The 24496-nt window shown below is 35.9% G+C and overlaps 3 protein-coding genes and 1 pseudogene across 5 annotated transcripts; 2 read left to right on the top strand and 2 right to left on the bottom strand.

Moving 5' to 3' along the window:
• The first annotated feature begins 1172 nt into the window (after positions 1 to 1172).
• LOC128035533 (probable pectinesterase/pectinesterase inhibitor 61) lies at positions 1173 to 2170 on the top strand (annotated as a pseudogene).
• Positions 2171 to 3318: 1148 nt separating this feature from the next.
• Positions 3319 to 6115, top strand: LOC105765443 (probable pectinesterase/pectinesterase inhibitor 61). Its single transcript, XM_012584537.2, has 3 exons — positions 3319 to 4400; positions 4593 to 4729; positions 5225 to 6115. Exons 1-3 carry the CDS (start codon positions 3433 to 3435, stop codon positions 5920 to 5922), a joined length of 1803 nt encoding a protein of 600 aa, XP_012439991.1. The 5' UTR covers positions 3319 to 3432; the 3' UTR covers positions 5923 to 6115.
• Positions 6116 to 7298: 1183 nt separating this feature from the next.
• On the bottom strand, positions 7299 to 13412 carry LOC105765444 (CLP protease regulatory subunit CLPX1, mitochondrial). Its single transcript, XM_012584538.2, has 15 exons — positions 12606 to 13412; positions 12164 to 12225; positions 11562 to 11662; positions 11122 to 11201; positions 10554 to 10604; positions 10165 to 10239; positions 10013 to 10090; positions 9741 to 9797; positions 9444 to 9514; positions 9262 to 9361; positions 9077 to 9181; positions 8832 to 8894; positions 8595 to 8717; positions 7689 to 7844; positions 7299 to 7592 (listed from the first exon to the last, which is right to left on the bottom strand). The coding sequence occupies exons 1-15, from the start codon at positions 13200 to 13202 to the stop codon at positions 7533 to 7535; spliced, it is 1779 nt and encodes a 592-aa protein (XP_012439992.1). The 5' UTR covers positions 13203 to 13412; the 3' UTR covers positions 7299 to 7532.
• Positions 13413 to 14907: 1495 nt separating this feature from the next.
• Positions 14908 to 23619, bottom strand: LOC105765441 (lysine-specific demethylase JMJ27). 3 transcript variants are annotated; one of them, XM_052625698.1, is made up of 13 exons: positions 22507 to 23619; positions 20929 to 22392; positions 20234 to 20376; positions 19945 to 20044; positions 19464 to 19596; positions 19303 to 19366; positions 18112 to 18817; positions 17668 to 17994; positions 16371 to 16829; positions 16211 to 16283; positions 16045 to 16130; positions 15699 to 15818; positions 14908 to 15275 (listed from the first exon to the last, which is right to left on the bottom strand). In XM_052625698.1, exons 1-13 carry the CDS (start codon positions 23158 to 23160, stop codon positions 15201 to 15203), a joined length of 4404 nt encoding a protein of 1467 aa, XP_052481658.1. In that variant the 5' UTR covers positions 23161 to 23619; the 3' UTR covers positions 14908 to 15200. The 3 variants fall into 3 exon arrangements, with proteins under 3 accessions (XP_052481658.1, XP_052481657.1, XP_052481659.1); XM_052625697.1 differs by having other exon boundaries at positions 20929 to 23208; positions 23406 to 23619; XM_052625699.1 differs by having other exon boundaries at positions 20929 to 22158; positions 22507 to 23618.
• Positions 23620 to 24496: the final 877 nt, after the last annotated feature.

Genomic DNA, 24496 nt, shown 5'->3' with positions numbered 1-24496 from the left:
ATCATTACTTGGAAATTTATATAAATTTTTAATTTTCAAGTGATGATGTGTCACAATCTCATAGTGCCACACAACAAGTTTTTTTTTTTTTGAAGTTCAAAGACCAAAATAAATCTAATTATCAAATTTAAGTACAAAAATGAATATAAAATAAAAATACTAAAATGGACCTAATTACAAAGTTAAAAAATCAAATTTATATAAACCCTTTGAAAAATACGTGTGGCATATATATATATTTATGGTTTTCTAAATATATTATATAGTACACCTTATTAATTATATTACAATTCCCGTACAGTATTAAACAAAATATGTATATATACCTGTAGAATACGATTGACATCAGATTTTGTCATTACAAGAAAGCACAAACACTTTTATGCCATCAGAAAAACCCAACTACTGTCGGAAAGATATATCAGAAAACGAAAAGGTGAAATCATATTAAAAACATCTTTTAAGTCGAATGATGTTCATAACTAACTGACATTTTATGGAACAAATCCACGCATTTATCAAACTTGTTAATTAAGTCATTTACTTAATTGCTTTTAAAAGCATGCAAAAGTTCTCGTTAACTTTCTTCTCTTAAATTATTCATATATCCTTTCAAAATAAAATCATTCATATAATGAATCAGATAAATGTATATATATATTATTTTCCACATCCACCTTTTTTTATTATTTAATATCCAAAAGATGATCATAAAAATAAAAAGAATGAATTTAAATAGGTAAAAATATTGTAGAGGATCATGTACTAAAAGTTGGATTGTATTTTATTTTATTTATTCAAAAATAGATAAAATAGTCCCTACATGTTAGATTAAAAGTAAACTGGTTATCCTGTTAAAATTGTATCCATTTGTATTGTTAAAATTGGTCTTAATATGAGGTACTTATTTCATCTACCACACTAATTTTTAGCAATACAAATAAATGATTTTTAATAAAAGGATTAATTTATTTTTCAACTAATATACAATAATCAATTTAGCGTATTTTTTTGAATAGAGGACACATTTACCTATTTAAATATAATATAAAATCTGATAAATCACCGCTAGACTCGAAACAGTGAGTATTTGTTAAAATTTATGAACTATTGTATAAAAAAAATATAAATCCATATAAATTTAAAAAATACGAGTTTTTAAAAGGGGAGTTAAAATGGTTTATAGCTCATCCCCTCCAATGGGCAAAAGAGCTGAAAGTAGAAGACAGCTCATGCTTTACGACATGGACCTAACACCAACCTTCTCTATTACTCTCTCTCGCACACACTCACTCACTTCCACCTTTTTTTTTTCTTTTATATAATCCATCTCTCTCATTTAACTCTTATTATATTGTTGTAGTGATATTAATAGCCTTTTTTTTGTTGCTATCTACATTTTGTTACTGATTTTTGCAGCCACCACCTGAAAAAGGAACAGCAATGGCGTATGACAGGCTCCGACCATCTGAACCCGGCAGCTCTGGAGTTACTCAGCAACAAAATCATGAAGAACCCAAAGCCAAAAACAACAAGAGAAAGATCGTTATTCTTTCGGTTATTGCATTGACGATGATCGTTGCCTCGGCTGTTTGTGCCGGACTCGTGATTGGTCTCCGTGAAGCCGGTGCTGATCCTGTCGGTACCCAAGTCCGACGTAAGCCGACACAAGCTATTTCTAAAACTTGTAGTAGGACTCGGTTCCCGAACCTCTGTGTCAACTCACTCCTCGAGTTCCCTGGCTCGCTCACTGCTAATGAGCAAGACCTGGTTCACATTTCATTCAATATGACGCTGCAGCACTTTAGTAAAGCGCTTTATCTGGCCAACTCGATCTCATTCGTCCAGATGGATCCACGTGTACGGTCGGCGTACGACGATTGCCTCGAGCTTCTGGATGATTCCGTCGACGCGCTCTCCGTTCCTGTCGTCCATCATTCCCTCCCAGGACGGCGGAAACAATGGCGGAGGATCACCCCAGGACGTGATGACGTGGCTCAGCGCCGCGCTGACGAACCATGACACGTGTACGGAGGGATTCGATGGAGTGAGCGGGACGGTGAAGGATCAAGTGACTGACAAACTGAAGGACTTGTCGGAGCTGGTAAGTAACTGCCTGTCGATCTTCGCTGCGAGCGGCGGAGACGATTTCGTACTAAAATGGACCTAATTACAAAGTTAAAAATCAAATTTATATAAACCCTTTGAAAAATACGTGTGGCATATATATATATTTATGGTTTTCTAAATATATTATATAGTACACCTTATTAATTATATTACAATTCCCGTACAGTATTAAACAAAATATGTATATATACCTGTAGAATACGATTGACATCAGATTTTGTCATTACAAGAAAGCACAAACACTTTTATGCCATCAGAAAAACCCAACTACTGTCGGAAAGATATATCAGAAAACGAAAAGGTGAAATCATATTAAAAACATCTTTTAAGTCGAATGATGTTCATAACTAACTGACATTTTATGGAACAAATCCACGCATTTATCAAACTTGTTAATTAAGTCATTTACTTAATTGCTTTTAAAAGCATGCAAAAGTTCTCGTTAACTTTCTTCTCTTAAATTATTCATATATCCTTTCAAAATAAAATCATTCATATAATGAATCAGATAAATGTGTATATATATATTATTTTCCACATCCACCTTTTTTATTATTTAATATCCAAAAGATGATCATAAAAATAAAAAGAATGAATTTAAATAGGTAAAAATATTGTAGAGGATCATGTACTAAAAGTTGGATTGTATTTTATTTTATTTATTCAAAAATAGATAAAATAGTCCCTACATGTTAGATTAAAGAGTAAACTGGTTATCCTGTTAAAATTGTATCCATTTGTATTGTTAAAAATTGGTCTTAATATGAGGTACTTATTTCATCTACCACACTAATTTTAGCAATACAAATAAATGATTTTTTAATAAAAGGATTAATTTATTTTTCAACTAATATACAATAATCAATTTAGCGTATTTTTTTGAATAGAGGACACATTTACCTATTTAAATATAATATAAAATCTGATAAATCACCGCTAGACTCGAAACAGTGAGTATTTGTTAAAATTTATGAACTATTGTATAAAAAAATATAAATCCATATAAATTTAAAAATACGAGTTTTTAAAGGGGAGTTAAAATGGTTTATAGCTCATCCTCCAATGGGCAAAAGAGCTGAAAGTAGAAGACAGCTCATGCTTTACGACATGGACCTAACACCAACCTTCTCTATTACTCTCTCTCGCACACACTCACTCACTTCCACCTTTTTTTTCTTTTATATAATCCATCTCTCTCATTTAACTCTTATTATATTGTTGTAGTGATATTAATAGCCTTTTTTTGTTGCTATCTACATTTTGTTACTGATTTTGCAGCCACCACCTGAAAAAGGAACAGCAATGGCGTATGACAGGCTCCGACCATCTGAACCCGGCAGCTCTGGAGTTACTCAGCAACAAAATCATGAAGAACCCAAAGCCAAAAACAACAAGAGAAAGATCGTTATTCTTTCGGTTATTGCATTGACGATGATCGTTGCCTCGGCTGTTTGTGCCGGACTCGTGATTGGTCTCCGTGAAGCCGGTGCTGATCCTGTCGGTACCCAAGTCCGACGTAAGCCGACACAAGCTATTTCTAAAACTTGTAGTAGGACTCGGTTCCCGAACCTCTGTGTCAACTCACTCCTCGAGTTCCCTGGCTCGCTCACTGCTAATGAGCAAGACCTGGTTCACATTTCATTCAATATGACGCTGCAGCACTTTAGTAAAGCGCTTTATCTGGCCAACTCGATCTCATTCGTCCAGATGGATCCACGTGTACGGTCGGCGTACGACGATTGCCTCGAGCTTCTGGATGATTCCGTCGACGCGCTCTCCCGTTCCCTGTCGTCCATCATTCCCTCCCAGGACGGCGGAAACAATGGCGGAGGATCACCCCAGGACGTGATGACGTGGCTCAGCGCCGCGCTGACGAACCATGACACGTGTACGGAGGGATTCGATGGAGTGAGCGGGACGGTGAAGGATCAAGTGACTGACAAACTGAAGGACTTGTCGGAGCTGGTAAGTAACTGCCTGTCGATCTTCGCTGCGAGCGGCGGAGACGATTTCGCCGGAGTTCCTATTCAGAACCGGAGGCTGCTATCGGCGGATGACGATTTATCGGGAGGGAATGTCGACGAGGAGAATTTCCCGAAATGGCTGGGGAGAAAAGAGAGGGAGCTGCTGAACAAGCCCGTGTCGGGGATCCAGGCCGATATAACCGTCTCGAAAGATGGAAGCGGCACCGTTAAAACGATTGCTGAGGCGATTAAAAAGGCGCCGGAGCATAGTACTCGTCGGATCATCATCTACGTGAAGGCAGGAAGGTAAAATTTTCCGTTATGATAAAAAAGTTAAATTTTATTACAAACTTTTTCCCTTTTGGCTTTTCTGACATCACCTTTACGTTACTGTTATTGATATTTACAGATTAAAAATATCTAATTATGTGTGATGTAATATTCTTTTTGGATAATTAAATATTTTTTAAATTTTTATGATAAATATAATTTTTACAGGTACGAAGAGGATAATTTGAAGGTGGGGAGGAAGAAAATAAACTTGATGTTTATAGGTGACGGAAAAGGTAAAACAGTGATTACAGGAGGAAAAAGTGTAGCTGAGCACATGACTACTTTCCACACTGCTGCCTTTGGTCAGTTTCACCCTTCTTATTTTATTTCCTCCACAAAATATACAATATTCTACTATAATTAAAATAATTAAATTATCAAATAAAATAGTAAACTATTGGACCGAAACCATTAAGCTTGTCCATGGTGCATGATGTTAGAATTCGCACGTGGGATGTTATTAGACAGACAAAGCCCTAGATTCTTGCAGCCACTTTACCTTATCTACGTCTTGTCCATACAATTGGAAATTACAAACCTTGTGTTATTTTATTTTAATAAAAATCGAGGTAGGGATTGTCCAAATTGGTTTTTTCGTTTATAAAGTGGTCATATATTATGCAATATTTAATTTGTTCTTTTTGTATCTATTATTCGTATCATAATTAATTGTCATGTTATCATTATTATTATCAAAGCGAAAAAAAAGATCCCACAAATTTCGTAGCTAATCTCGTTCTAATTTGCTTCATTTTCAAAGAAAGCTGTATCATTCATTGGTTTGTTTTCACTTTCAGCGGCAACTGGGGCTGGTTTTATTGCAAGGGACATGACATTCGAGAACTATGCCGGACCCGCCAAGCACCAAGCAGTGGCTCTTAGAGTCGGAGCTGACCACGCCGTCGTATACAGGTGCAACATCATCGGTTACCAAGACACTTTATACGTCCACTCCAACCGTCAATTCTACCGCGAATGCGATGTTTACGGAACAGTTGATTTCATTTTCGGTAACGCCGCCGTAGTACTCCAAAACTGTAGCCTTTACGCCCGGAAACCCATGCCCCAACAAAAAAACACCATCACAGCCCAAAACCGAAAAGACCCGAACCAAAACACCGGTATTTCAATCCATGCATGTCGAATCATACCCACACAGGACCTCGCCGCCGCCAAATCAAGCTTCCCAACATACCTAGGCCGTCCGTGGAAGCTATATTCAAGGACCGTATACATGTTATCATACATGGGCAACCACGTTCACTCAAGGGGATGGTTAGAATGGAGTGGAACATTCGCTTTAGATACATTATACTACGGCGAATACATGAATTCCGGCCCGGGTGCGGCGGTCGGACAACGAGTAAGATGGCCTGGGTATCGAGTCATCACTTCAGAAGTTGAAGCAAGTAAATTCACCGTTGCAAAATTCATCTATGGAACTTCATGGTTACCATCAACCGGAGTTGCTTTCTTTTCTGGCCTACAAGTTTAATTTTTTTTTTTACGTCCTAATTTTTTTTTACCCATGATATTGTAATAAAGGTCGTTATTATCGTTAAAAATTTAACTCCCGACATGTTCTAGAAGGTTAGAACTAGAATATAGAATATAAAAAATTGTGTATTGTATTTTCGTATTTTTTTTTAAATGTGAGCAATATAAACACATAAAATTACAAGTGTTAATTATAATGTTTTTGCTTGGTGGGTTGTTGGCGTAGCAATATTCTTAGGGTAAGTGTGAGGCTGATGTTTACCTTAAAAAAAATTAATGGTGTCGGTGCTGAGAAACCCTTGGCCAGTGCAATGTTGACGTGTTTGTATTGGTCATCAAAGCAAGGCCAACGGCGGTTTAAAACCATATGGAGCAGTGTACGTGGCGGGTCCATATGGTAACAGCAGAATAAACGAGTGACAACTGTTATGATGAAATAGGTCTGTGGATGTGGATTTTCGTATTTTAAAAGAGAAGTTCGTTTTTTTGGGGTCTTTTAGCTTTTAGCAGTGTAAAGTAAAGCTATGTTGGGGCAATGGCTTAAAGATGATTTTTCTAAAATTCTGCTATTAGTTGTCGTATTTTATGGAAATTGAGTTTTTATATATTTTAAAATTTAAAATTTTAATCAAATTTGTTTGGTTAAACTTGATTACTAATCTTCTATTACGCATACAATTATAAATTTAATTCGTTCTTTATTTTTCGAATTGATGTAAATGACAATTATTTATTCTCATTAATTGGATATTTCAAAAGTATTATATGAAAATAATATATCTAGTGCATCAGATAATTTCATAGTACAGACTTTTTTTTTTTTTTTCTTCTTGTTTGTTTTGGGTAGAATAATTTTTGTCCATCTCTCACTTTTATCATCTTCTTATCCGAAATTCCTCGCTGGATCTCAAAAGTACAGCATTCAACTAGAATAAAAGTAGGTGTACATTGTACAATGCTGTTGTATTGTTCCTTTCTACCAAGCCTTGGAGGTAAAAGGTAAATTAATAAAAGTAAAAACTATTTCTGTTGTACGGAGAGAGATGTCATTAGTAGAGATTGAAATTTTAGAATTCTTTAGATATATAAAAAATCTCACATCGATGGGCTTACAGAATTTTCAATAATTTAGTCTAATTACAAGAGATTATGTTAAATTAATAGTATAATAACTATACTAAGATTGGGTAGGGAGGCCAATTTTAATCAGTAATTAAATTCATAAAAAAAAAAAAACCAACCAGCCCAGTTTCAAAAACGGAATAAATTCCAACCTGCAAATGATTTTAATATGGAATCTCCATCTAAAGTAGCGCCACATTTTATAACATGTAAACAGCACAGATATATCAGCATATAAAACTCATACAACACTGAATTTCAATGACACTATTATTTGATGATTTGGGAGTGGATGGGGTTGATTACTACTTGATACTTGATACATGATACATGATACATGCCCAGTGAAACTAAATCACTCCATTTCTTTTTCCCCCCATAAAATGATAGTTGACCAAGTATTTATGTGTATAATAATAAATAATAATCATCTATTAAATTGATAATGTCAGCTTACTATGTACAACTAAGTTTACATCCAAATCCTTACATACTGGCAACAACTGAAGGAAGAAGCTCTGTTTCCACCTCGGGTTCCCCACTTGTCTGCAAACACAATATTTTTTAATATAATACTACTCACATTTTCAGAAAATACTCCGTTCATATAATGAAATAATGGTCCAAGTTATATACACATACCTCCAAGTCCTTCAATTTTGGTTGTGAAAGGTAACTGTCCAATGCACCTTTACCGTAAAGAATCTTTGCACCGCTTCCACGGCCTTTAAGTTCAACGGCTTCCTCATCGACTACTACCGCATCTATTATGTCATCGCCAGTCCTAACATCCGGTATCTGCAAAGCAGAAATGTAAGAAAATCCATGAAGTTTGTGTTGCATGGTATCTAAAACCAATTGGTCCAAAACAAATAATTGAAGAGAAACTGGAAAGCACAAAAGATGAAATCTTAGTGACACCTTGTTCTAAATCCAGTCTAGTCATAATTTTGTCTTTCTTTTAGGGTTAATGTAATTGTTGACCTTTGAACTTGGCAACGAGGTCCACTTTGATACTGAACTTTCTTTCGGTCCACATTAACGAGGTCCACCCTGAACTTGGATTTCATTAGTGATTGACACTGAGATTGTGCTACGTCATGACACCTTAACGGAATCCAAGTTCAGGAATTAAATTGGGAAAAAGCTACCAAGTTGCGAGACAAATGTGGACCAAAACAGTTTTAGGTACTCATTGCCAAGTTCAGGGCCAAATATTATATTAATCCTTTGTTTAATCCACTAAACTGAAAGTCTAGACTCTTAAGGTTTTCTACTATATTTTACAAGGTTTCCAAATGCAAGCCAATGTAAGTATCGAAGTAGTCCTTTTAGCACTGACAAAGATTTCCTACTTTAATCTGCGGCATTGCTTTTGGGGAAAGTATAACAGTTTGTGTGTTCGAAACTTCTTGAATAGCATATAAACTTGTAATAAACAGGCCACATCATGCATAAATCAACATTGGATAACTTTTTTCACCACGGATATCACTCTATAGTCAATAGCAGGTGAGAAAAAAAGTCAGAATAGCACGGCATAGCTACCTCATACATGGCATCCATCAAGATATTCTCCAAGATGGCTCGTAAACCTCTGGCCCCAGTATTTTTAGTTATTGCTTTTCTGGCAATTGATTTCAAAGCACCTTCTGTGATATGCAAATTGACCTAAGGAGAAAGAAGATAAAGTGAAATCAATTGGTGTATAGAACTGCAGGCAAATTAAATGTACTGAATACAAATATAATTAGCATTTAAAGTAGGGTTATGTAAAGAACTTACTCCATTCATTTGGAACATCTTTTTGTATTGCTTGCATAGGGCATTTTTTGGCTCTGTTAGCACCTAAAATAGTCGCAACAGTTGCACCATATAAGAAGCTGAATTAAACAATCACATCACTTGTGCAAGAAAGGAACCTTTAATATAACAACAGTTGCAACTTGCACTTTCAAAGACCATAATTAACTGAATAACTTGCATACAACAGTAATCTTCCATTACATTTTCTAAAGACAAACATTCACCTGAACAAGTTGTTCTTCAGTCAGAGCCAATAAACTGACAAGAACAGGGAATCGCCCAACAAATTCCGGTATCAAACCATATGCAACAAGATCAGTACTTTCAACCTGCCAAATAAAAATGTTTCATATAGAAATGCGAGAATCTAAAATGGTATGTCATCCCAAATACTATATAGAGAACTTACGGTCTCCATTAAAGATGATGTCAAGGCAGCATTTGTAACACCGCCAGCTCTCATGTTTGCACGCACCGGAGCTCCAAAACCAATTGAAGAATCTTGAAGTCTGAAATCCATTCAAGAAACTTTAAATTGTACATGTTAAAAAGTACTGGAGACAAATACAGTAATTTCTATATTGGTATAACCTTTCTGAAATTGTTTTCTCTATGTCAATAAAAGCACCCCCACATATGAAGAGTATGTCCTTTGTGTCAATCTGCGAAGAAATACAAAAAAGAACCAACAATAACACCGTGTTCCTATAGAGAGGGAAAAGAACATAAAAATGCAGAGCCTGGCAAAATCAGTCATGAAGATTTTGCCATTATGGAGTCCCAATCAGATGTTTAAAAAAAAACACAAATATCATATCCATGAGCTCAAAATAGTGCATAATGTAAAAAAGTAAACACCCATCAAAACTTGCAACTCTGAGTGTATACCTGAATATTTTCACCTCTAGGATGCTTTCTAGCTCCCTTCTCAGGAACATTAACAATCTGGACCAACAAATAAAGCAACCGGGGTCAGGATAGTGAATCACTTATTAAACCAACCTGAGTAAATACTAATTAGAATTGGTGATTATTAGCTTGGCTTATGAAACTGATACCAAACTGGTCTATGCCAGAGACACGGATCCTACACCATGCTGTTGCAACTTCTAAATTATTTACAATATAATATTTTTGCAGTTAGGAAATTATGCACTTACTGTTCCTTCTAGCATCTTTAGTAATGCCTGCTGAACACCCTCCCCAGACACATCCCTGCTAATGTTAAGGCTCTCGGCCTGCATAGCAAGACGTAAGAGATGAATAAAGAGCAGCAAAAAACTGATAGAAATTAGAGGAGGAGGAAAAGAACCTTTTTGGTGATCTTATCAACTTCGTCAATGTAAACAATGCCCTGCTGTGCAGCTGCAACATTATAGTCAGCAACCTGAAAAGGCATATAAAAGGAAATTCATAAAGGGGTTATGAATCAAGAACAGGCATAAGAGCAAACAAAACCCCATTTATATTACACTGGCCTCACTACAATTGAATTTAATAATTTTCACTTTTACTAATGCAACTTTAAAGTTGATTGTATGAAGTCCTATCTAATGCCAAAGCTTATTTTCTTCCATAGATATGAAAGCTAACCCCATTGAAGATAGCAAAAACATGCCATTAAAGCACTGTAAAATGGAAAAAGTACTTGCACTTCAAAGCTTTTAATTCATTTAGTGTACATAAGGCTCTTGAATTTACCACAAGGAGCTTGTATAATATAGATTCAACATCTTCGCCTACATACCCTGCCTGCATATAGCATATGAAAACATAACTCAGTTCCATGCAACATAAATATAAATAACCAAATTTCAAAAACGAGGAATAATCAGTGATGAAATATTTTTACGACATATAAAAACATGTGTATTTATCAAATAAAAAAGGCTGATGAAGTTCAAATTTATCATGACTTGTCTATAGTTGATGTGTGGCAAAAAGATAAACCCCATGGAGGGGGGGCACAGGGCACTGACAAAAGAGCATCAAAATCTGGTATTAAATAATACTAAACAAAGATCGTTAGGCTTGTACACTGAGAAAACAAATAACGAATCCTATTCCTAGAAGCACATTAAACACACACAATATATATATATATATACTCCGTGACTTGTGAAGGCTTTTACACTAAATTAAGGAACGAAAGTTGCTTATTTCACAGCTAATAAAATGAAAGTGAAAAGCACATTTAGAGGAAATAAATTCATTTAAGCAGGTAAGTACAAGAACATTTATTAACAACAATCAAGAATCAGCAGCTTGCCTGCGTCAAGGTAGTAGCATCTGCAATAACAAAAGGAACATTCACAAAGCGGGCCAAGGTTTTGGCAAGTAATGTTTTCCCTGTCCTTGAGAAAACGTCAAAAGGGAGCATGTAAGAATAGTAACAGAATATAGAGATGTTTATGGTCAAATAAATACTGAATCTACCCAAAATATTGTAGAATTAGCTAGAAAACAAGTAAAAACATAAAAATTGTAGTAAAACATAATAAAGCAAAAGTGGGAGGTCAATGAATTCTCACACCTCAATTTAAATGTTTTGATAAAATAAAGAGAAAGACATTGTGATATATAAAGAAAAATGCAACGCAAAAAAGAATCTCTCTCTTGAAAAGAACCTAGGACAAACAGTTAACAATCACAAAGTGCAAATTTAGAAGTAGAATTTCAACTTCAACACCAAGTATAACAAAAAATTACCTGACCCTGTTGGCCCCATTAAAAGAATGTTACTTTTCTCCAGTTCCACTATATCATCATCTAGTACATATGCAATATCGCTACCTGAATCTCCTGCAGACCTAGCTTACCAAGGAAACATGTTAATAACTGATATTCCCTTAAGAAACACAGTAAACAAGAAGCACATGCAGAGACAGAGACAAAGGATGTGCACACTAGAAGAAAACACAGCTACCAACTTTTGTAAGGTAACTTGGTAGTTCAGACTTCAGAGGTATCCATACCATGCTCGAAACTCACTAGACAATACTGGTATAGCAACTTGACTAATCACAACTATTTAGAATAAACCATATCTAAAGACCTTGGATATGCTAAATGTTAATGTGTATTGCTATGTCATTTTCCTTTCCTTCTCTTTTCTTTTTTCCTCAAAGTTTTAAACATTCTCACAGTTTCATCTTATAATGAGAACTAGAATTGTTTTTGGACATATGCAGAGCCGCATGTTTAACAATTAACTTCCTTAACAATCTATATTATGAATTTACAATTGCAGCAATGAAAAGAAGGAAGCAGATTAAAACAAGAACCGCATATCTTGAAGTTGCCAAACTAACCGTTTTTGCGATGACTCATGGTAGATTCTCATATAGTGGTTGTACACTGCCACTGATAGAACCTGCATTAATGGCATAACATTAGACCAGAAAACAAAATGTAGAAGAATGTTTACATCCTATGTAGCTCTAAGAACATTGTTATTATTCAACATTTACCACCTAATCAATGATTATAAGTTTAAAACCATACCCAACAAAGGCAATATCAAACTCTAAGAGAAATGCATAGCATAACTTGGTGTTAGAATATCACTACAAATTAAGATAATGATATGTATATAACTTCAAACCAATCAAATATTATTAAGGAACTTATCAGTCAATACAGTTTCTAATTCCCAATTACTTTCATAGTTTTCAATAACCCATTTTCTGTTGAACTGTAGTAGTAATAAAAACAATAACCCCAATGCCAATAACACAATTTATTAACAATCACCTTCTTTGCCTTCTCTTGCCCAATCACAAACTTATCCAATCCTTTACAAATCTCTTTGGGTGTAGGAAAATTATGCCCCAAATTAGATCCTCCCCAACAGCCATCCTTTGAATCCGACCCAAAACCGCCTCCAGAACCAGCAGTCGGCCCTCCTCCTCCTCCTCCTCCTCCTCCAGCTCCGCCGCCGCCGCCACCACGGCCCAAATTAACCCCACTAACCCGGATCGCAATCCCATCACCAGGTGGCTGCCAAACCTCCGGTGGGTCCCCATAAGAACTCAATACCCTAAAACTATTACAACCCAGTTTCTCTCTCAATTCTCTATCGACATCCTTGCTTAAATCGTGGGAGTTCCTCCTAATATCCAAAAACCGAGAACCCTTTTCGACGAGTTCGCCACGAAGCGAGACGGGCTTGAAAGAAGTGAAATGATAAGGAGTGTTGACAAAGTGGTCATCCCATTTGTTGCGGATGGTGGTACAGTGAGAGGAACTAGCCATGCGACCATAGTGCATGTAATTAGATAGAAAATGCCTGAACTGAGAGACCGTTAAAGAGGCTGTTTCGGCCGAAGGTTTGCATCTGAATGCAGCCATGGAAAAAAAAAAGATAATCCTTTTTAGAGGGTTTGAGAAATTGGGGGGTCAAATGGTAAAGAGTTTAGGGTTCATAAGAAAGGTTCCTTAAGATGAATCTTTTTTAGAGGGATTTGAGAATTTGAGGGCTGAATTGAATTGGGTTTTGCTTAGATTCTGGAATTATCATGTACTTGAATGGGACTTTTTGTTGGGAAGAAGACATTGAAGTGAACAAGATGAATTTGGATTTTCTGCCCAGATATCCAGGGGTAAAAGGGTAATCTGCTTACACGACGACGTCGTATTCAAACAATAAAATATTGGGATTTATTAAAACTTTTGTATTTTTTTAATTTTCCCAAATGGATAACATTGTCTGAATTTGGTAACTGTAAAGAGATAAGAATTAAAATTTTAAAATAGTTTGTAATAAGTTAATAACATAAAAATTTAATTAGAATAAATTTGAATTTAAATTTAAAAATGAGTAAAACTCTAATTTTTTAATTTAAAACAAATAATGTGAATAATTAAAATAACCAAATACAATTAATTTACTATTAACTAAGTCGTGTTTAAAAAAATACTCATCAAGATTTGTATATTAAAAGTGGGATTGTATTTTACTCATTTACTCAAAAAAGAAGATAAATTAATTCTTATATGTTAAATGAAAAAGCACTAATCCCATTAAAAATTTCGTCTATTTCTACTATCAAAAGTTAGTTCTTGTATATCAATATAAGATACGCATGGTGTGCCATATGCCACTATCTAATTATTCCATTAGTCACGCCAATTTCTTACGGTACAAATAGATGAAATTTTTAAAAAGAAAGACTGATTTGCTCTTTGATTTAACATGCAAGAACTAATTTACTCATTTTTTAAGTGTAAAAAGACGAAATACAATCGGATATAATTTGAGCATTGCTTTGTAAAATGGTTTCTTTAAGGTCTAATTTGCATTTTTATAATCGAATGGCCAAAAAGTCTGCCTAACAAGAGGGATATATTCCTAATCTTTTGAATCGTCATGGGATTTGGCAGCCTTACATTTTGGTCCAAGCTTTACATACAAAAAGATTAGGATTCTGGTAATGGATCTTATTCATGTCGGTAGGATTTTCATAGCTTACCCCTTTTATTTTCGGATGGTGACTAGAATGGATAAAAAGAAAACAAAACCCATCAAGCCAATTCAATGATTTTCTCGTCTTAATTAACACACTAACCAAAGATGGGAATTGCAGACAACAGCAAATAAAGTGTAGGAATCTGTAATAAAAGTAGTAAATCCCTTATTTGTCCATGTATGTAAAGCATTGATTCCATCAAGTCAAGTTTAAATTTTACAATTTTGATCCACATCCATTACAAAACAGACCAGGATGCTCTTTACAAGACAACATGGATGCATGAAGACATTTTTGTTGGCAAACAAATAGTACCATTTGGCTTGTATACTATTCAATATTTCAATAAAGTCCCTATGCACACAGAGTTCGTCTGTAAATGATTCGAAGCAGAACATAACACGACAATGCACTTGAATATAACTCAAACATAATGGTATTTGTAAATTGGAGCGTACCGATTGCCATGTTGGCTTTCTGGTATCAAAATATGTCGGATTTATGGTCATTTTTGCCTTTGTGCATGAAATCAGTTCTATGCATTTATGTTATAATTGGTTACCATCAAATTGTAGTAACAGCAAAGCTTCAAGGAATCTTAAATTTTATCAGATACTGAAAATTCCCTCTAGTAGTTAAAAGGAAGCTCTCTAAGGAATCTGCGTATTTTTGCAGATGGTGAAGCTTCCATGCTAAGTGCTAAGTAAAGATATGGTGAACTTACTCGAGTCAAAAACACATTCATTTGAGCTGGCTAGCTACTTCAGCGTAGCTGCTACTACTTAAACAGGTCATCTAACAACTATCGCAAAGCACATTCTTTACAAAAACTACACAATCACGGTAGGATATAAGAGGTGAATGAAGAGCAAACATGACCTTACTTGAGTTTTGTACTCAGATCTTTGGCCTCACTTACTGCAAGGGTTGCTGCATATACCGCCATCTTCTTTACCTATACAAAAAAACATCTTTATAGTGAGTCGATTAAAGCAGTCAACTTTGCATGGAATCGAACACCGAAAAAGAATGTCAGATTTCATATTCAGTTGACAAACATATGTAATTGTCTAATGAACAATAATGAGTAAAAGTACTCTGGAGGCCCTTGTATTAGGATTGCATTTTGCCCCCTTTACTCAAAAAATGGGCAAATTAGTCCTACAAGTTAGATCAAAGAACAAATTGGTCCTTTCTGTTAAAAATTTATCCTCTTCTGCTTTTAAGGAACTAATTTGCCCATTTTCTAAATAAAAGGGACAAAATGCAATCCGACTCCTAGTACAAGGACCTCCATGATATTTTTACCTTCATCTGCCTGTACACATTATGTTTTCTGTGCAGAGAGTTTAATATGTAGTGTAAATTTTACATGTACCTCCAGTTTATCTTCCTTAGCTCTATGGCTTTTTGGAAGCAAGCGAAACTCCTCCGTCAATCTTATACACTCTTGCACATTTTCAGGGGACACAAAATCAAGGGCTACTTTAATGCATGACTGGAAAAAAAGAGAAGTAACACGTAAAGCCAACATCAAAAGGTGAACGAGATTTATGCAGAATTACGGATACTGATTATATAATCAAATGGATCTTAACATTTAAATAGAGGTCAGTGTTTGAGCTCAGACACTCGAAACTACCTCAGAGAAACAAAAAGCTACAACCAGTTCGTGTAAGAAAGATAGGTTTTTTGAGGCCTAGTGAAAACCAAAGGAACCTCACCTGTCTATTTCTTACTTGATGAGGGCATCCCGCGGGAATGAAAACAGCTTCACCAACATGTTGCTCAAATGTCCAAGGTTCAACATCTGTTCACCAACTTGCCATTAAAAAGATAACAGTTGATTTAATGTAATGAAAATAACTTTCAAATAAAAAATTTTCTTACTGAACTCCTCCTTCAGCTGCCTTTTATGTCTTTCAGTGAGATAAAGGGTCTGATCATGAATAGGATGAATAACCTAAAGCACATGTTGCACATCAATTTAGAATAATTTCTAAAAATATAAATCCTAATGGACAATGACATAAGAAGGCATGATGCGCACAAAATTCACGGGAAGATTACTAATGTGATAGAATTCTTTGTGATGCTTCTGTAAGTACTCAATTAACTTGGGTACATCCTCCCTCCGGAAAATATCCCAAACAGCACCACCGAGTTCATTCTCTGAACACAGGTTTTCTGTAACAGACTCTCTAATCATATTTGTATCAAGTCTTACAGACCCTAAATCAATTCCATTAAGAGAACTTTCCTCATCGGAATTATGCGTTTTTCCCACAATGTTGTCATTATGTTCTTGATTACACATCATTTCAGGATTCTTTCTTTCATCTTTATGACGTCTCTTTTTCCGCTTTCTTCCAAATATCTGTGGCACCTTCCGTCTCTGACCACAACAGCGTGTATGCAAGTTTTCAGCATCATATGCCTTCTGCAATTCATCTATGATTTTGCTCTGCCATGGCAGATTCACATTGGTTGTGTGAGTTAGCACATTAACCTACATAGGAAAATGAGAAAAGTTGGGCATTACTGATCCAAAGTGGCAAAGAAAAGAAGAGAAATATGACAATAACATTAATGTAAAAAGTCAACTTACATGATTATCAAAATCTTAAAAAAGGGAGTGGAAGCAGAAAAGCTGCTCAAACTTTTATAGTGAAATAAAATCATCCCGGGACAAAGTTGTAACTTTAGCAAGTCAAAGATTAAATCGAGGAATGAGGATTAGTTTGAACATTTGTAGTTTTAAAAAGCCAAATGTGTGTGCTTTGGGACATGAAAGTTCGATCAAAACTTAAGGACAATTTAAGAAAAGGATTTTCTTATATGTGAATCTCAAATCAACAAGTTGATCCAATGAACAAAAGAATAGCAATGAGAAAAATTAAAAACCTTGGTGGAAGCAACAATGCCTTGTATATAAACTTTAACAAGAGTTATTCTAAGGTAAAAGTGTCATTGGGGCCCCTTAATAGGAGTCAGATTGCATTTTGCTCCCTCTACTAAAAAAGTGGGCAAATTAGTCGTTGTACATAGATCTAAGAGCAAACTGGTCCTATTAAAAATTCCATCCATTTCAACAATTAAAAATTAGTCTCTGTACGTCAGTATGAAGTACAAGTAGCACGCCAAGTCTCACTTCCTGATTATTCCATTAGACACCAATTTTTAACGGTACAAATAGATGAAATTTTTAACAAAAAGGACTAAATTGCACTTTGATCTGTATAGGGACTAATTTGCCCATTTTTTAGTAGAGGGGGCAAAATGCAATTTGACTCTTATACAGCGGCCTCTATGGTGCTTTTACCGTTATTCTAAAGAGTATTCCATACCGCATCAGAAATGTCACAATGTAGTTTTGTCACCGAATCACCTCGGCCAAGTTCTTTCAAAGATCCATAAGCAATGTACGTTTTTGGTCCCAAATCCGGCTTCAACACAGCAGGAAGTTTAGTAGCAAGATTCAGGATTCCGGAATTTGGATGAGTATAATCTTTAAAAGGAAGCATAGCAATAAATTCAGCAGCATGCCTTGGCAAACACTCTTCAAATGAATTTGTAGCAGGCCAATCCTTCAACTTCAACATCTCCGGCCATCCATTCTTGTACCACCGACCCTCCATGTAGCCTTTGAAGAACCGAAGAATATTTACTTCAACCTGCAGCATTAAGAACAAAAGACAAAAAAGAGGAAAGAAGTGAAATTAGAGGACCAGTAAAAAGAAACCCTGGAATCACAAAGATGCCTTTAAACATACTAAAGATGAAAAAAGTACCTCACACCAGTCCAAGCAATCAATTGCTTTAACCCTCTTAGCCTCCTCTTTTAATATCTTTTTTGCACCTATAAAAGCTCTCCACATAACCAATGGTTCCCAACTAAGACCAGAACTTTTTTCAAGGACATTTCTAACAATAACAGGTTCACCTCGCATCCAATGAGTTTGAAAATGCTGAATGCTATTGTCTTCCAACTGCATTACATTCGGGCAGTACACAAAATTGTCATGACTTTTCTCTCTATGAGCTGCCTGCCTTACTTCAAAGTTTTTTGCTTCATTTCCTGCAGAGCAGCTGGTTTGACACAAAGAACAGCCTTGAGAAAACTCGATATCAGGTAACTGAAAATTAATGGTGAGCTCCTCAGCACTCTGAATCAGTTGCTCAACTGAATTAGTTTCAAATAAGCGTCTCAGTGAAAGTGTCTCACGACCACAACCACCCTTTCCATTTGGAGGACAAGGAATCCTACCATCTTCCTCAGCTCTCCAATCATTTCTTGCTGCCACTGCAGGAATCTGGTCATCTGAACCCATAGCTCGACTATTTACTCTTTTAGCAGACAGCTGGTGAGAAGATTTTGCTTCATTCCCTCCAGGCTGAGACCCTTTTCTAAGTTCATGACAGCATGTGATACATAGATCATATAAACAATCAGGGCAGCTTCTATGGAAATTGACAATGGATGTATTGCAATTGTCACTGTCAAGGAAGGAAACATTCATAGTCATTATAGTAGGAAAAACAATAGCCATGTCTGCAAATTATTAATAACAATAAAAATCCCTTTTGCATATCTTTAGATGCAAATTCATAACCACATGATAATATACACAATAGTAGAAGACAACAAGATCCATCAAGGTTGATGCATATCATTAACAATATACAACCCATTACTAAGTACTACAAAGAAAAGATCAACTAATAAGAGTTAAGTTTCTTAATGGTGTGAATTGGTTTTGGTTTTGATTTTCATCAAATCGGCACTATCCTAGGATAACCCTTTTTCGCATCTTCCTACTAGTTTAAATATAAGATAAGCACACAGATTAATATGGTAAAGAATGTAAGCTGTTTCCAAGTAACTAATATGACATGAGATTTTCAATTTAGGGGCAAAAACGTAACATAACATAACAAAAACCATAAGTTTCTCCTTGGTATCAAAGAGCATGAGGTGATACCAATACACTCGATCATCATCATCTATCACTGATACCATTATGTCCTGTTCTGTCAATTGCACACCTATGGCAAAGGAAGGCATACATCACTTAGCATTTCGAAGCATCATCTAGTATAAAAACCAAAACTTACAAAAACCAGACATATCACATTACAGTACCATGTATACTGGCTTCCACCTCTAGTTCAGCATGTTGCTCCTGTTGTATATGTCGAAGCAGAGGCAGAATTTCATGTAGCAAATAAAGCAACTTCTGCAGTTTAATATTTGTATCTGCTACCTCATGCTCATCCTGTCAAATTAGCATGGTTCATTTGACATCAGAATATATACTAGGAGACAAATTTAAAGTAGCTTGAACATGAAACAAAGACCTAACTAATGCTCATGCTAGGAGATATGATTTTATGGATGATGCTGATGTCAAAGATGGTTATGCTGATGTCAAACATGAGATAGAACTATTCAGAAAGCCCTTGCTTGTATTGCTCTCACTAAAAAATGGTCCTAAGTAGAGCACTATGCTTCGAGTTTGAGCCAAGTAGTAGTACAAGGCTTCATTGTTGTTGGCATCAGCATGTAAAGTCCCTTTAGTTTAGAAAATGGAACAGAAAGAAGAAAATTAATGGAAGGCACATACCATGACAGCTAACTTCTCTCTGAGGCATAATCTGCAATTACAATTGCCTCGACAAAATGGACAAGAAACTTCTACATCCTCTCTTGTTTTCTCCGGATACCTGTAATCAATCATTTGTAGTGGCATTAGAAACAGGAGATAAAACCCACTCCATATTTACAGAATTGATCGGCAAAAAGAAAATCAGAGTTCAGCTGGTCATAAAACAATGGTCTGATGAAATATCAATACACAGATGAAGAAAGTTCTTATATACAACAGGAAAATGAGTTTTTCAAGATGTAATAACCATTTTGCAAGGCACTCAACGCAATATCGTTTTCTGTTGCAACTGGAACAATTGACAACACTCTTGTCACTCTTCCAGCACTGGTGGCACATAAAACCCCTCTTGAAAGCCCTCTTCACTCTCTTCTGGCTTGCATAATCAAGCTGTAATAATAAATTGTCACCAGGAATTGGAATCAAGACATTCAAACAGTGTGATCTTACCATGAAATTTAGCCTAGACAATTGAATAGAAACTTTCAAAGTGCATACAACTTTTCCAGTCATTTTATAGATAAAATGTGGCCCCTTCCTGATGGTTCCATAACCAAACAACTTATGATATCTATTCCCATCTCATACTACTCTCAGAACTCAATTTCCTTCCAAGAACAAAAAAAAAAAAAGATACTCTCTAAGAAATAATGCAATTCTCCACCATACAATAGCTGTTTATTTCTTTACCCAGTTCTACACTATACAAGAAACATTTAGCAAAGTAAAGAAACTATAACTGCTATAACTGCTACCAGTTCATAAAGTCAGACAAAATCTTCAATTCAGTTCTTTGAAGTTTAGAGCTTTCCTTTTAACAACAAAGCATGGTCTAATTTATAAGTTAATGAATTAGCATATTGTGCGTAATGCTTAGTGGTTTAGTTATCCCAGTTACAAATCTCATCAGTAATCTGAAAAAATAGTTCAAGTAAAACTCACTGTTGAATCTGAACTTTCTGATTGACTGCTAGAATTCTTTTTCCTCGTTCTACTCTTCCTTTGAGCATTGCCAAAATTAGCTGTTAATACATTTCTTCTCTTGTTTAAATGGCCTCGAACACCAGCTGTTAACACTTTCTTCCGCATGCCTAAATTGTCTCGAAGATGCTTACTTGAAATACCCTTGTTCATCTTCAAAGTATTTCCTACAAACCGTTTTCTCTCAGCCTGAGACTTAATGCTACAACTCTTTTTCATCAAGAAATATGGACGTTTTCTCTTATTCTTTGAACCTTTGGGTCGGCCACGATTCCACCTTCGACCATCAATCTTCTTGCCAATAGCATCCCCACAAGTAACAGCTTCAACAGGCATTACCATATCTTCCTCCCTTACAAGGGGAGTCCTCACTAAACCAAATCCTCTATCAACAAAATAACCCCCTACAATGTCAACCGGAAAGGTCTGCTGTTCACTTGACAGTCCAAGTTTCTCATCACTACTTTTCGGCTTATTCTTTGAACCCTTTGGCCGGCCCCGGCCCACTTTTCTCTTTGGTTGAACAACATTATCTCTCTTATGAATGCCATCTGCACCTTCACCACCCCCAATTTCACCAGACATATCTTGGTTTTCTTCAACAATGATTTCCTTCTCATTTTTAGAAACCTTTGGCTTACCATTCCTACTGTTCAACTGCACATTGTCACCACTAGTACCCATTGCAAGACCTTGCTTCTCCATCACACAAACAATCTCATTTCCAACCTTGTCATCAGCCCCAACTCCACTAGCAAGCTTTTTCTGTTTATTCTTTGAACCCTTTGGCCGACCACGTTTAGGCTTGGCTTTAAGGGGATCTTCCATTTCAACCATGCTATTACTAAACACTTCAATACTCTGCTCACCACCAATAGTTTTCTTCTTCTTCTTGTTCATTGTACCCTTTGGCCGACCACGTTTAGGCTTAAGGGGATCTTCCATTTCAACCTTGCTATCACTTAACCCTTCAATACTTTGTTCACCACCAATAGTTTTCTTCTTCTTCTTCTTCGTTGAACCCTTTGGCCGACCACGTTTAGGCTTAAGGGGGTTTTCCATTTCAACCCTGCTATCACTTAACCCTACAATACAATGTTCACTACCAATAGTTTTCTTCTTCTTCTTCTTCTTCTTCATTGTACCCTTTGGCCGACCACGTTTAGGCTTAAGGGGATCTTCCATTTCAACCTTGCTATCACTTAACCCTTCAATACTCTGTTCATCACCAATAGTTTTCTTCTTCTTCTTCGTTGAACCCTTTGGCCGACCACGTTTAGGCTTAAGGGGATCTTCCATTTCAACCCTGACATCACTTAACACTTCAATACTCTGTTCACCATCAATAGTTTTCTTCCTCTTCTTCTTCTTCATTGTACCCTTTGGCCGACCACGTTTAGGCTTAAGGGGATCTTCCATTTCAACCTTGTTATCACTTAACCCTTCAAGAATCTGTTCACCACCAATAGTTTTCTTCTTCTTGTTCATTGCACCCTTTGGCCGACCACGTTTAGGCTTAAGGGGATCTTCCATTTCAACCTTATTATCACTTAACCCTTCAATAATATGTTCACCACCAATAGTTTTCTTGTTGTTGTTGTTGTTTTTCTTTGAACCCTTTGGCCTACCACGCTTACCCTTAGCCTGCTTGCCTTCATTTCCCAGACCAGCAACAAGGGTTTCATCAAGAAACCCCTGAATACCATTACCACCCACATTGCTACACTCAGCTTCACCGGCAAACAACTGGCTTACTTCACCACCAACATTGATGAAACCCTTGTTTGGTTCACAAACTCCACCAAATAAGCCTTCCATTAGACCATCTGCGAGACCCATTCCACCAAATGCAACCCCACCAGACCCACCCACACCCCCAAACACACCATCATCACCAAATCCAGCACCACCTTCACCAGACCCATCCATCCCAAGCCCAAACCCACCTTCATTTCCAACACCCCAAAGCTTAAAACCTTCACCTCCTCCATTCACACCATCTTCGCCAAACCACTGCAAAACACTCTCAACACCCCCACCACCACCACCTACACCGAGCCAACTTTGATCTCCTTGGTCACCACTATTCCCATCACCAGCTTTAATTTGCTGATCCCCATCTTTACCTACTTCCTCCACCACCGGAATTAAACGCTTTCGCTTCTTCCTTTGACTAGTTCCACTTTCACTCATCTTTACACCTCCAGCAACTATCCATTCAAATCATATTCCAATGAAGATCTTTTTAAAAAAAAAAAACCTGTTACTTCAATTAACTCAAAACTATTCCCTTTTTCACGCAAATAAAAGAAATTGAAATCTGACGGCTAATGTACACCCTATGAAATTAAAGGCAACAGCTTTAAATGCAAAAAAAGAAAGGCGATTCCTATATACACAATAATAGACACAACAGGAGAAGGACTAAGGAGCATTACTGTGTCAGTGGTCCGCAAATGTTTGCAGCTATCGAGAGACATGGAGAGAGTGACACGGTGACATCAAAAATACAGACTTGAAGTGGGTTTGTTTTATTTGAATACGGGAAAGAAAAAGGGGAATCCAACCCAACACATGTTATTTATGTTCTGGTAAGGGATGTGCCCACGACTCACCATTAAAGACAATTATAGTACTTGTTTTTGTTAGTTACAATTCCTAAGCCAGTTGTGCTTTTGCTGATGGTGTATACGTACCGTTAGCTGCTGATATTTTATTCCACCACCTCACTCTCTTAGCCCATAGAATTGGGTTTACAATGACCATAACCTACAAGTGGTGGTTTCATGCCTTTTTTTTCTTTTGTGTGTCTGTAGAGAGAGGAAGAAGAAGAGTTTTCTTTAGAGAGTGTGGGTTGGAAATAAAGAATCATGAAGGCCTTACGTGAAGAAATTAAAGGGAAAAAGATGTGCTTGTTTTTTTGGCTAGGTTTGGAATAGATTATTTAATATATACAATTTATTATTAGTTGTTGTTAATAGATATACTATTAATAAAATCTTTTACTGAGGTGGCATCACGAGTAAATTGAGCACCAATTCGATTAGAAATATTATTCGAGAGTATTTTAATAAAATTTAATAATAAAAAATATACATAATTAAATATTTAAACCCGTGCCAATTGAATTAGTAAAATTTTAAATTTATCTAAAATTTCATTCTAATATATTTTATACATTTTAATAATATTATTAATTGAGTTTGTTTCATAAGTTAACTCAACACTAACGATTGGTGATAGCACCATGATAAACAATTACAGTGCATTTAGTATTGTTTTTCCGATGTATTTTATGTTTGAATTACTCTCAATTTAATCTAATTTTTATTTTTATACCGTATATATTTTTATGTGTTATTATAATTAATTAGTTTCAAATCATATGTTTCGTCATTTATTGAATGTTACTTTTAAACACACATATGTATTGTAAATCCATAAGTTCCACGTATATACTCATGTGTTGAGATTTCTAACTTTTTTTAATTATTCAAAAATGAAAATTGAAATCCGTGTGAATTGAAAA

This window comes from Gossypium raimondii, chromosome 12, assembly GCF_025698545.1.
Source record: "Gossypium raimondii isolate GPD5lz chromosome 12, ASM2569854v1, whole genome shotgun sequence".
Classification (NCBI taxonomy): domain Eukaryota; kingdom Viridiplantae; phylum Streptophyta; class Magnoliopsida; order Malvales; family Malvaceae; genus Gossypium; species Gossypium raimondii.
The sequence above is the reverse complement of the archived record's forward strand: the minus strand, read 5'-3'. Positions and strand labels throughout refer to the sequence as shown.

Bases quoted from the DNA above. Each gene is read 5' to 3' on its own strand.
- LOC105765443 (XM_012584537.2), top strand. From the start codon at position 3,433: ATGGCGTATGACAGGCTCCGACCATCTGAACCCGGCAGCTCTGGAGTT. The intron at 4,401-4,592 runs GTAAAATTTTCC...TAATTTTTACAG, and splicing joins ATCTACGTGAAGGCAGGAAG to GTACGAAGAGGATAATTTGA. The intron at 4,730-5,224 runs GTCAGTTTCACC...TTTCACTTTCAG, and splicing joins TTTCCACACTGCTGCCTTTG to CGGCAACTGGGGCTGGTTTT.
- LOC105765444 (XM_012584538.2), bottom strand. From the start codon at position 13,202: ATGGCTGCATTCAGATGCAAACCTTCGGCCGAAACAGCCTCTTTAACG. The intron at 10,240-10,553 runs GTAAATTCAAGA...ATGCCTTTTCAG, and splicing joins TATTATACAAGCTCCTTGTG to GTTGCTGACTATAATGTTGC. The intron at 8,895-9,076 runs GTGAATGTTTGT...CGACTATTTTAG, and splicing joins CTGAAGAACAACTTGTTCAG to GTGCTAACAGAGCCAAAAAA.
- LOC105765441 (XM_052625697.1), bottom strand. From the start codon at position 23,160: ATGAGTGAAAGTGGAACTAGTCAAAGGAAGAAGCGAAAGCGTTTAATT. The intron at 15,819-16,044 runs GTGAGGTTCCTT...CTTTTTTTCCAG, and splicing joins ATCAAGTAAGAAATAGACAG to TCATGCATTAAAGTAGCCCT. The intron at 15,276-15,698 runs GTACATGTAAAA...TTTTTTGTATAG, and splicing joins CTAAGGAAGATAAACTGGAG to GTAAAGAAGATGGCGGTATA.